This window comes from Rhinolophus ferrumequinum, chromosome 4 (assembly GCF_004115265.2).
Source record: "Rhinolophus ferrumequinum isolate MPI-CBG mRhiFer1 chromosome 4, mRhiFer1_v1.p, whole genome shotgun sequence".
NCBI classification, from domain to species: Eukaryota; Metazoa; Chordata; class Mammalia; order Chiroptera; family Rhinolophidae; genus Rhinolophus; species Rhinolophus ferrumequinum.
Window position 1 is genome coordinate 89,356,336 of NC_046287.1, and position 13,308 is coordinate 89,369,643.

The following is a 13,308-nucleotide window of genomic DNA, read 5'->3' on the forward strand; positions in this document are numbered from 1 at the left end:
AAAATCATCGTTATTAAATTTAAAACATACATTGTAAAAGATTTCCCTCATTAGTGAATTGATGAAAATACTGAGATTTAAATATTAGATGAGATAAGATTTTGGCTATCATGTGCTTTTGTTTTTGTCACTTGGAGGAGAAAAGAATTTGAGTTCTTTTTCTTATTTCAGTCCAGAAGAAGCAAAAGCTGTTTCCTCACAAATGATTGGGAAAAAGTTGTTTACGAAGCAAACAGGAGAAAAGGGCAGAATTTGCAATCAAGTATTGGTTTGTGAGCGAAGATATCCCAGGAGAGAATACTACTTTGCAATAACAATGGAAAGGTCATTTCAAGTGAGTAATTGTAGACATGATATATTTAGGATGATTTTATTACGTTCTGTTTCAAAAGGTGATTATTATTTCTATTTGTATGGGAAGGATTAAAAAGGCATGATCTATAATTTGTATATGTTGTGAGCACAGTATTTTTTTGTATACGTCGTGAGCACAATATTTTCATGTCATTTGAAAAAAAACCCAGCCTAGTTAATGCAATAAAATTTAATGTATAATATTGAGGTAAAAAAAAAGCTATAGGCAAAACCCTGCTGATATAAAATTCATAGGATTTCCAAATTGTTAATTTGCTAAGTGCAGCTTAAATTATCTCTGATTCATCTCTAGATTCCATAGACTGAAAAAATAATTTCTAGCAGAGTAAAATATTCTGACCAAAAAGAAAGTCTCAGAACCCAATAAGAGAATTGTATCCCTGGCTTTGTCTTTTTCTTTTTCAACCTGTCGGTATTTTTAATAGTTTTGCGTTTGTTTGATTTGCTACTTGGTAAGTTGAAAGGTGACCTTCGATAGCAAATTCTAAGGAGCATACCCTAGCTCTGCTCTCCTCTTAAGGGAACCTAAAATGTTAGCAGTGAACTTAAGGCATCAGTTGAAGAGAAAATCTTTTCCTAGACCTGGTGCTGAGAGAGAGCATTGGTAATCATTTTATGCTATAATTATTTCACTTTGAGTGCATCGGTTAAGTTTTATGAGCTGAGTCTGTGTGATAACTAGCTTGTCTTCTGAAGTAAGCTGGGTATATTTGGAAGCCCTGATGAGGATTTGATGTAGCACATTACTAATTACACAAATAGTAATGTAAGAAAAATTTCAAAGGTCATGGAAATAGTTTTCTTATATACAATAGCTTTTTAAAAAAATAGCTGTTTTCTGTTTTGTGATTTCTCCCCCTACAGTTAATCATCTGGTAATGTTTGAATGATATTTTAAAGTGTAACTATTAATTTTTATAAGAAAGTATTTCTTAAGATATAACACTAGGTGGTAGTAAAAATCCACTCAGGATATAAGATAAAAAGCATTGTCTTATTTGTGATGTTTTCACCTCTATAAGCTTCTCTATATGATAGAATTTAGTTTTGTAAGTTACTTTAGAAATCCCATGAAAATAACCTGACATACTGCACACATTTGCAAAAATTACATTTTTACAAATTCACGTATTTTCACTACATTTGGCTTTTCGTTGATGTTACTATATTAACATCCATTATTTTGTTTGTTATTATGTTTCTACTTTCTGTTTTAGTCAGAAACAAGGTATATGTGCCTGAACATTTTGAGGTATGAGTCCTATAATGTTGCTCATTAAGTGTAGCTCATCTTGATTGGAGTAAACGTAGCAAACTGAATATGTGTTATTAAAGACATGATTATAACGCACTAAATATATTTTATTAAAGATATGTTAGAGCATTAGGGAAAAGGTGAAATTTGAGTTCATTTTAAGAACTTGAATAGTCAGAGAACTATTTGAATCTCATTAAGGAAAAAATGTTTTTATTTCGTTTGCAAAAATAGTACATAGTTGTAATAATTCAAACTAAAAATTTGATAGTACTAGTAATACCATTTGGCCAAAAACATAATGTTTTTTGATGCTATTAAACTGGACCAATGTGGAGTTGGTTGGTGTTAATTTTTGGGATATAGGGAACTGTTTTGGGGATCCCTATGGACAGGTCCCTTAATAGAGAAAACAACAAAAATAAAAATCAGCTGTTTATAAAAAGAAAAGAGCATATTTGATTGAATTAAAGTATTATGCATAAGGATTAACTGATTACTAAAAATTGCTTTTGTTGCTTATCTTTTTATAGGAGCTGAGTCATAAGCTTCTTTAGTGTGTATCATATCAGGTAGCCTAGGCAGGTATATCTACCATAGGGCTGGTGTGTCAAAAAAATTAATTTAAGTACCTATTCTCTGCTTTGGCACTTTTTAAAAATCAGATTTCTTAACATTTGCCGAGTGCCTGTTGGGTAGTTTTGGGCTGAGACAAAATCTAATTGAACAGATCACCTTGGCTACTTCATTTTTCTAGTAAAACATTGCAATCTACTATAAATGAGTGGTATACTATGTCAGTTTTTTACATTGCCTGGAATAGATGTAAAATGTGCTACAAGAATTCCATATTTTATTTTTTACATTTTTATTTTTTAAGAAGAGATCTTTATTTTATTTAATGGCCTCTTTGTCATATAATTTTAAATTCAAAGTTATTTTAAGGCAAAACGTTTTGCAAGACCAATGAGAGAAGAGGGATGTATGTTAAGAAGGTGAAAATAGGTTTATTAATTTATTTGAAATTATAGCTATTTGCTATAACTTAAGTTGTTCTGAAAGTTTATTACTAAAATTTAAAAGTTAAAACCAAATAATTTAAGTAGAAACAGCCATTCATTCAGCAGTTGTGACAAAATGCAAAACTGTCGTCATTATTTTAACTGGTCACTATTTACCCATGTAAGCTTTCTTCTGACCAGCTGGCTACAAATTTTGGGGTTTCTTTCTAATTGGTCAGGGAATTAGTACAAAAAGAGACTATTCACTTTTTAAAATAGTTATTTCATATGTATTTGTTTTAGCCTTTTTCTCTAACTTACAGCCAATCATTACTTTAGTGAGAATTTGTTATCTTTTTTCTCCTCAGTAGTGTTGCCTGCTATGTGGCTCTTCATTTCTCTTATCAGTAGATATAAAAAGAAAAGGAAAATAAAACTAAAATAAAATGTTCAAATGCTTTAAAATTGTGTTGGTTTCTGCCTCTTCTGTTGAATAAAATTATATTTTGGGGTTATCTATAGATCATATATTACTTCAATAGCACGACATTAGTTGAACAGGCTTTTCTTAAATCTGAGATTTTCCCCCTCTCTTTAGATCTTTGTAAAAGCTTATAATTATGATCTGCCTTGCTAGAGAGGAAATGAAGAATACCTTTTCATTTGGAGTTTATAGAAGAACTGAAAACTAGACTATGATTTCAAACATTTCTCTGAAGTTTTTTACTGTTCTCTTCTTTAGTCTCAGAAGACACAATGAGCTCTTTTATTAAAAAAAAAATTTTGTGTCTTTTGCAGTGAGTTCTGACACGAAGTCCCCAGAGTTGGGCCAAACTTCACAGGTTAAGGGCAAGTCCTCTGACTTCAGACACCAACCTCGAGTTTGGAGGTCCCCAGGTCACCCTCACTTCTCTCCAGCTGGCTACAAATTTATGGGTTCCTAGTACCCACTCAGGTTTCATAATTTGCTAGAAAGACTCACAGAACTTAGGAAAGTGCGATACTTACGATTACAATTTTATTATAGCCGATGTATACAAGTCAGAACCAGCCAAGTGGAGAGACACATAGAGCAAGGTCTGGGAGAGCTCCAAACATAAAGTTTTCATTGGCCTCAGGGATGTGTCACCCTCCTGGTATATTGATATGTGACAATATGCAGAATATTGCCAACTATGGAAGTTCACGAAGAACATGTTATTGGACGATGGCAAAAAGGTGATCCTTATAATAAAGTGGCAAAGAACTTGACTAAATTGTGTTCATGTTCTAGTGTTTTATGGAGAGTAGAGAACTTGGGAGTGATAACATTGAATTTTTAGCTGAGGAGATTTCTAACTAAAGTATTGAAGGAGTAACCTGGTTCCTCCTGATTGCTTTTAGTAAAATTTGAGAAGAGAGAAATGAATTGAAGAAGGAATTGTTAAAGCAAAAAGGAATCAGAGCTTTAAGATTTGGAAATTTCTCAGCTTGCCTATGCAGTAGATCACCATCCGTATCCGTGGTGTCAGTTACCCGTGTTCATCCACATTCTAAAAATATTATATGAAGAATTCTAGAAATAAACAATTCATAAGTTTTAAATTGTGGCTTTCTGAGTAGTGTGATGAAATCTCATGCTGTCCCACTCCTTCCTGTAGGAGACGTGACTCATCCCTTGGTTGCTACCCGCCCAATAGTCACTGAGTAGCCATCTCGGTTATCAGATCGATTGTTGAGGTAGCGCAATGCTTGTGTTCAAGTAACCCCTAGTTTACTTATAAGTGGCTTCAAAGTGCAAGAGGATTGATGTTGGCAATTCGGATATGTGAAAGAGAAGTTGTAGAGTGCTTCCTTTAAGTGAAAAGTGTGTATGTATAGGGAAAAACCCAGTATGTATGTGTAGGGTTCAGTACTATCTGCGGTTCAGGCATCCACTGGGGGTCTTGAAATGTATTCTGTGCGGATAAGGGAGGACTACAATATTGCAAAAAATGAGACAGCTGTGTGGAACAGAATATGAAAGGTGTGTCAAACCATCATTTGATAAGGAAATTAGTATGGGTGTGAGGCATGAACTGTGAGAAGTAAATGTCTGTTGGTTAAGCCACACAGTCTGTGGTATTTTGCTATAGCATCCTAAGCTAAGACATAGCTCCTTTGGAGAAATGTCTATTTAAGTCCTTTGCCCATTTTTATATTAGATTGTTTATTTGGTTTTTGTTGTTGAGTTGTAGTTCTTTATAGGAGTATTCTGAATATTAATCTCATCAGATAGATGTGTGGTTCACAAATATTTTCTCCTACTTTGTAGGTTGCCTTTTCACTCTGTTGACTTTTTCTTCTGCTCTGTAGAAGTTTTTAAGTTTGTTATAGTCCCAGTTGTCTATTTTTGCTTTTGTTGCCTGTGCTTTGTTGTCTCATCCAAGAAATTATTGCCAAATCCATCATGAAGCTTTTCCTCTATGTTTTATTTTAGGAGGTTTATAGTTTTAGGTCTCATATTTAGGTCTTTAATCCATTTTGAGTTAATTTTTGAATATGGTATAAGGTAAGGGTCCAACTTCATTATTTTGCATGTGGATATCCAATTTCCCCAACACGATTCGTTGAGGAGACTGTCCTTTCCCCATTGTGTGGCCTTTGGCATCTTTGTCTAAGACCATTTGACCATATACATGACGGTTTATTCCTGGCTTCTCTATTTTGTTCCATCGGTCTATATGTCTTTTTATACCAGAACCATACTGTTTTGATTTCTCGTTTTGGAATATGTTTTGGAATCAGGAAGTATGAGGCCTCTAGCTTCGGTTTCTTGTTCTCAAGATTATTTTGGCTGTTTGGGGTCCTGTGGAGAGTCCATGTGAATTTTAGAGTTTTTTTTTCTATTTCTGTAAAAAATGGAAAATGGAAAAAAATGCCATTAGGATTATACAGATTGCACTGCGTCTGTACATCACTTTGGGTAGTATTGGACATTTTAATAAAATTAAATCTTTCAATCCATCAACACAGGATGTCTATTTATTTGTATCTTCTTCAGTTTCATTTAGCAATGTCTTATAGTTTTCAGTGTACAAGTCTTTCATTTCTTTTGTTAAGCTTGTTCCTAGTATTTTATTCTTTTTGATGCTATTGTAAATGGAATCATTTTCTTAATATCCTTTTTGGATTATTCATTGTTAGTCTGCAGAAAGCAAGACGTATTTATGTATTGATTTTGTATCCTGTAACTTTGTTGAACTCATTTATTAGTTTTTTCAAATAGTTTTTCTTTGTCTTTTTTTGGGCTTTCTTTAGGGTTTTCTCTATGCAAGATAATGTTATCTGCAAACCAGTAATTTTACTTCTTCCTTCCTATTTGGATTATTTATTAATTTTTTTCTTGCCTGGTTGCTCTGGCTAGGACTTTCAATACTGTGTTGAGTAAAGTGGCAACAGTGGACATCCTTTTTCCTGATCTGGGAAGGCAAACTTTCAGTTGCTCACTGTTGAGTATGGTGTTCTTTGTGGGCTTTTCATACATAGCCTCTGTTGTGTTGAAGTAATTCCTCCTATTCCTAGTTTGCTGAGTGTTCTTACGAAATGGTGTTGAATTTTTTCAAATGCTTTTTCTGCATCAATTGAGATGATTATGTGGCTTTTGACCTTGATTCTGCTAATGTGGTGCTTTACATGATTTTTGTATGTTGAACCATCCTTGCATTACAGGAATAAATCTCCTTTGATCACAATGCATAATCCTTTTAATGTGTTATTGAATTTCATTGGCAAGTATTTTGTGGAGAGTTTTTGCATCAATAATCATCAGGGATATTGGTCAGTAGTTTTCTTGTAATGTATTTGATTTTGGTATCAGGATAATGGTGGCCTCAAAGAATGAGTTTGGAAGTGTTCCCTCCTTTTCAACTTTTTGGAAAAGTTTGAGAAGGGTTGGTGTTAGTTTTTTAAATACTTGGTAGAATTCTTAGGTGACGCCATTTAGTCCTGGGCTTTTCTTTGTTGGGAAGTTTTTGATTACTGATTCAATCTTCTACTTTGTTATAGCTCTGTTCAGATATTTTATTTCTTCATGATTCAGTCTTGGTAGACTGTTTCCAGGAACTTATCCATTTCTTCTAGGTTACCCAGTTTGTTGGTGTATAATTGTTCATATAATTGCTCTTACAATCCTTTTTATTTCTGTGGCATTAGTTGTAATGTTTCCTCTTTCATTTCTGATTTTTGTTGCGTCTTTTCTGTTTTTCTTAGTCTAAGGTTTTGTCAGTTTTGTTGATCTTTTCAACAAACCAATTCTTAGTTTTGTTAGTTGTTTTCTATTGTCTGTCTTCTATTTCATTTATTTCTATTTGAATCTTTATTATTTCCTTGCTTCTGCTAACTTTAGGTTTAGTTTGTTCTTTTTCTGTTTCCTTGAGTTGTTAAAAATCTCTGAGGGTGCCTTTTCCCAACTTTGGTGAGCTGTTTCGGCCTCTCTCTGCAGTGTTACAAGTTCTCTGGTGCTATAACAAGCTGCTGAGCTTTTTCGTTCTCAGTGGCTGCTCGCACATTGAGTATACAGGTTTACAGTCAATCCTCCAGGTCAGGTGAGACTGAAACCAGTTCCTTTGACAGTCCCCAGAAAAGCAGGAATGTTGAATGCACATTCTAGTTTTCTCTTTATCTCTCAAGAGAGAAGCCCAACATCGGGCTGTTTCTCCTGATCTTGAGCTGGATCACCTTGGGTGGGGTAGGGTGGGGGGTGGGTGAGCTGACTTGGATGAAACGAACAGCTTTCTTTTCTCACCTGTTTTGTTGCAATTGAACTTGCCTGAGGTGCTACAACTTCCTAGCTGATTTCTGGCAATTTCATAAAGGCTTTTTGGATCATACATTGTTGTAAAATTAGTGTTTCTGTGAGAGAGCGAAGTAGAACAGGGGCTTCCTGTTCTACCATCTTGCTGACCCTGATCTCCAGAGATGTTTGGAGTGGTTTTATTAAGTATGCACAGTTGATTAAATCATTGATCATTCAGTTGAACTTAATCTCTAGGCCCCCTTCCTTCCCAGAAGGATGGGCTGATATTTGGCTCAAAGCTCCAACCTTCTCATTACATTGTTGGTCTTTCTTGTCTGGCCAGCACCGACCTGAGTCGGCTTCTTTCTGTTAACTATCTAGGGGCCCACCCACCGTGAGTCACCTCATTGGCATAAACTCTCAGATGTAATGGATGGTTTAGAGGTTGCCTCCCAGACACAGGGGACAAAGGACAGCCAATTTTTTTTTTACACATGTATTTTGAAATCTAATCACAGTATAAAATTTAAAAGGTACAAAGATACACAGGAAATATGCAAAGATGCACTCAACCCTATGTTTCCCAGCCATCCTGGTTTTCTCCTTGGAAGCTGGTAGTTTTTTTAAAATCTTTTTTTTCACCTAAATAGTAGTTAAATCTCTAAAAAAGTAATTGATTTCTTTCCTCCTTTGGCTCTTGCCTTCTTTTGAAGATTTGAAGGACTGTTTAGGTCTCCAAATAGTAATAAATAAAATACTATTCCTTTCCTTTACATTATACCTTAAAATGAGTTTATTACTAACATACTAGGTGCTGGGATAGAAAAGTATAATTAGTGTTTTGTTTTGTTTTTTTTTCGTGAAAGTCACACTGTTTTTTCTGGATTAAGAATAGTATATTCAATGTAAAAAAAATTTTTTTTTTTGGAAAATACTGACATAAAATGACAAAAGTATTATCTTTTAATGTTTTATTTGCAATTTTTCTGTTTATGTGAATAGTGGGTAGGTGCACATTTAAACACACTTTAGATTAAAAAATGCGCTTGAGAATAGAATCTAGGGTTTTATATCATTTTTTCCTGCGTAACACTATTGAGATCATTTTCCTAATGTCATTAACCTTTAGTAATATGGTTTTACCATTTTCTTATTTTTGCACATTAAGATTATTTCTAGTTTTGTGCATAAATTAAAAAATCTATTAGATAATTTTGCCTTAGGATTTTTTCTTGATTGATTTTAAAGGACTTAAAAGTTGACTTAATGTTTTAGTATTTATATCTTATCTTCTGGTATTGTTCATGATAATAGCCAGAGCTATTCTTTAAGGTAGGCAGCTTTTTTTTGTTTTTTGTTTTTTTACTGACTTGTAGTACGCCTGGAGCTTATAAAATTGGGAACTTTTGTACAGTAGACCTTCCCTTTTAAATATCAGTAATCTGTTATGAATTTTAAAGTTCTTTAAACAGTACTTTAATGTCTTTTCAGTTCTTTCAAAAAATGCGTAGGTTTTATTTCACATATACATGTTTATATTTGGTGTAAATTTTGCATATATTTTTAATCTTTTTCCCTCGCAGTGAGTCATTGTTTTTCTCTTCCTTTTCACTTCTTTTTCATTATTTCAGTTGAACATTTATTATAAGGGGTTACTGTGCAGGAAATGCTAAGGTAAATTCTCAAGGAATTTTAAAAATAGGAGTGGGGAGTGATAGATGGATGTTTGATGTTGTGTACAAATAGGTTTTACAATTTTATTGATGGGTCCAAAATAAAATCTAGATGTTTTGGCTGTTTCCTTTCCTTTTAGGGTCCTGTATTAATAGGAAGTTCTCAAGGTGGCGTCAACATTGAAGATGTTGCTGCTGAGTCTCCTGAAGCCATAGTTAAAGAACCTATTGATATTATAGAAGGCATCAAAAAGGAACAAGCTGTACGGGTATGTTGTATTCCAAACATTTTCTCACTTTTGTTTAGGTAAAGATAATACTTAAAGAAAGAGAATTAACTTTGTACAAGGTTTTAAAACAATTGTTTGAATGTGCAGACATGTTGATATCTTGTTAGAAATGGAAACTTTTAGAAGTCTCTATAGTATTTTTCTTTATATCCTCCATAAATATTTCCATATGTATCTTTAAAAGATAAGGATTCTTTTAAAATAGTCACTATACCATTGCCATACTTAATATAATTAACAGTAATTTCTTAGTTATCATTACTTCCCCAGTATCAATTCAAATTGCCTAATTGTCTCAAGGTTTTTGTTTGTTTGTTTGTTTGTTTTTTCCCTTCTACAATTTGTTTGAGTAGGGAGCCATATAAGGTCCTTCATTGCCATTGGTTAATGTTTCCTAGGTCATTTTCTGATTTACAGGTTTCCTTTCCCTCACTCTCTCCATCTTTTTTCTTTCATTTTTTTGAAGAAACTTGTCTGGATTTTACAATAGCCATGGTGGCATTTAACATGTTCCTATCTCCCTTTTTTTCCGTGAAAATTGTATGGAATGGTAGGGATACTGTCTTAGGTATTCCCAATAGATCAGTGATTTTATTTTAGGTGAGGTTTATGGATACTTTTAAGAATTTGATGAAAGCTATGGACTTTTTCTCAGTATATGCACATACATGGTCAATTTTGCCAACAATTTCACTAGTTTTCTGTATTGTTTTTCTTGTGCGCTTCTTCCTCCCCTTCATTCCCCCTCCCCCTCCAAGAAAACAAACCCAAGCATAAAGTTTAATACTATGTATGGCCTGTGAGATTTGCTTGACAATGTTTATAGTACTCTATTGAATTAAACTGTTTAGTTTGGATATAAAAAAATAAGTGACTCATCTTAAAAGAAAAGTTTGAATATTAAAGCTTGAATGACATTTACATCTGTTAATGGGAAACTATGTCAAAATAAACTTACGGCATTGAAGTACAGTAGAGCAAGAATTTTGACTGGCACAAAGGTTTTAAAGGAGATAGAGAAATTTCCCCAATAAAACTTGAAGCAAGTCATTCAGGCAAGTGAATGGTATAAATGTTTAAAAGGGACAGAGATTTGATTCATTAGGTAGTTATGTGAGAGTTATGAGTGGAGAGTTAAATTTAGATGAAAAAGAAGACAATTGATTTACAGAAAAAGAAGACACTTGATTTACAACACTACTTGAAGGAATAATCTACTAAGATTATACTTTTTTGAGTGATGAACAGAAATATTACCTAGCACAGTGCTTGGCAAATTAATGTCATACTGGGTTGGCAGAATTCTTTTGGAATTCTCAAATGTTTACATCTGAAACAGTGCATTGTGACCTAGTAAAAATTAAATAGTAGTTTATTTCTCATTATTCTTTATTTGACATAAGTCTTAACTAAAAATAACCTTTCTTATCTTGATCATTAACTTTATTTATTGGCACTTAACTTTTTGCAAAAATCACATTCACCCTCAAAGACTTTAAGATTTCCTATAATTGAAAGTCAAATGTATTACAGCCTGTGATAGCAATTGGAAGAGGAAAAACCAACTCTGTAGTATTCCTGAGCAGTGGCAGCAGTTTGCATAAACATACAGACATATAGCTTCTGTACCAGTGGTTCAGAATTGCTTATGCAAGTTTAAAAATTCTGAATCTGTGGTCCACCATAAAACTTGTGAACCAGAACTTCTGGGTTGGGACCTTGGTATATAAATTTTTTAAAAAGCTTTTCAGGTATATCTAGTTAGAAATCTCCGCTCAAGACTGTAAACTCCTTTACTAGATTAGAAACTTGAAACCTATGTTTTGGGGACCTAGTATATATTATATATTAGGTGCCCAGATTTTTGAATGAGTGAGATAATACTTTGACTGGATACGTCCTCATTGCTTAATAGACACTTCGTAAATTACCTAAAGGGTAAAATAGGATGATTTAATATTTTGGCCATTGTTTGGGCCGTTGGGATTGTCAGTCACCTTTTGTATGTAGTTCTAATAAAATATAAGCCTCTTTCAGTTTAGGTTGGTCATGAGGCTCAGAGGCAGTATTGAGGCTATGGAATAAACACTGGAACTAGAATCTAGGTGAATGGCAAATCACATGACCTTTCTGAATCTCTCAGTTGTAAAATGGGTGAAGAACCTGCCTTGTGAGGATTTTGAATAAAAAGTGTTGTTTAACCATTTAGTAATAATAGCTGCTATTTTAGTGATTAATGTTTGACTTTTGACTGCAAATGATTCTTGCTTATTTAAATGATGAACTACAAGGTTTTTTTATTTATAGTAATTTAATGTTGACTGGATATATGTGACATACCTCTAATAAAGAGACAAATTGCTTTCAGCTTGCGCAGAAGATGGGATTTCCATCTACTGTTGTGGATTCTGCAGCAGAAAACATGGTCAAGCTTTACAACCTTTTTCTGAAATACGATGCAACCATGGTAGAAATAAATCCAATGGTAGAGGATTCAGATGGAGCTGGTAAAGTATCTTCTTTTATGGAACACTGATTATATATAAGGAAGTGAACTCATTCTTATGTAGAAGCTAGTTTTATAATACATAGAATGAATTAAACAAATATGAAACAGACCCATTAAAACAAACTCCTTAAATATATATTTAGGTACATGGGTTAAAGCTGCATTTGCCATTATGGTAGCCATCAGCTCTATGTGGCAATTAAACTTAATTTAAATGATATAAGATTAAAATATTCCTCAGTCACACTTGTCACATTTCAAGTGCTCAGTAGCCACATGTGGGTGCCATATTGGAAAGCACATCTCTATCATTTCAGAACGTTCTGTGGGGCAGTGCTGGGTTCGAGTGTCCAGTGTGGTAGTAAGTGGATAGCTTTAGCTTTGGGGAATCTTAACCTCCACAAGTTTTAGACTTGAGAAACATCATAGGTCTTTATTGTACAAAGGATATACTCTGATACAGCCTTTTCTTATTTTTAGCCGCTAGAGAAGTAAGGTGAGCCTGTCACTTTGACAGCTTTTCTTTTGCATATGTTTAAATGGTAAATCAGAATCTGAATTATCATGCCTTCAATATATAATTTCTTTTAAAAATGTAAGTTACTTTATTAAATGTAAGTAGTCTAAGTTTTTCTTAATATTTCGTATTAACTGCTTCTATTGCTGTAATTTATTTGATTTTGTTTCAGGTCTCTGGACATTCTAATCTTAAGTATTTGTAGGTCATTTTTTACTTCTAATTAGTTATATTCTTTATGATGGAAATCATTTTTTGGTTAGTCTTTTATATGGTTGTATAAAGAAGAATGAGGAAATTCTCATGATAATGGAGGTAGTTTGTATAACTGAAAATAACTTTTTAAAGAGTGAAGGCTGAAGCCCATTTTAAAAATGAAATGTTCGTTGAAGGAGAATTATCTGTATAAAACAGATATTTCTTGTATTTTTTTTTATTATGTTACATAATAACATTGAAAGCAAGAGTCTTGAATTCTTTCCAGTTATAACATTCTACAGCTATATTCTATCGCCAAGGGAATGTCTTTGTTCTTTTAATTTAACAACTAACTTTTTTCTTTGTCATTCAGGTTTTCTTTTTTTGTATGCATTTTTATATGTTTTGAAGGAGTTTTTTTTTTTTTTTTTTTCTGATTAAGGGCATTGTACACGTATTACAGAAAATTTGCAAAATGCCAAGAAGTATAGGTTGGAAAAAGGAAATCTTATAACCTCATTATCCAACACCCTTTTTATATTTTACATACATAGATCATTTCAAAAAAGATCACTTCTTGTTTGTAATTGGGATCATACTGTCTATTCAGTTTGTATCTTTCCCTTTTTAACCTTAAAACTACTGTATATAGAATTTTTTCATGTCAAATATTTTTCAAAGATACAATTTTTTATCTTTGTATTTTATTTGCATATAAATCTTTAATAGAAATG

The 13,308-nt window shown here is 33.1% G+C and overlaps 1 protein-coding gene across 1 annotated transcript in view; it reads left to right on the top strand.

The window, feature by feature from the left end:
• The window catches only part of SUCLA2 (succinate-CoA ligase ADP-forming subunit beta), a 42,503-nt gene that overhangs the window by 10,108 nt on the left and 19,087 nt on the right, over positions 1-13,308 (top strand). The window contains exons 4-6 of the mRNA XM_033104672.1: positions 172-334; positions 9,201-9,329; positions 11,719-11,857. Coding sequence (XP_032960563.1) covers positions 172-334; positions 9,201-9,329; positions 11,719-11,857 — 431 coding nt within the window. The remainder of the gene's footprint in view (positions 1-171; positions 335-9,200; positions 9,330-11,718; positions 11,858-13,308) is intronic.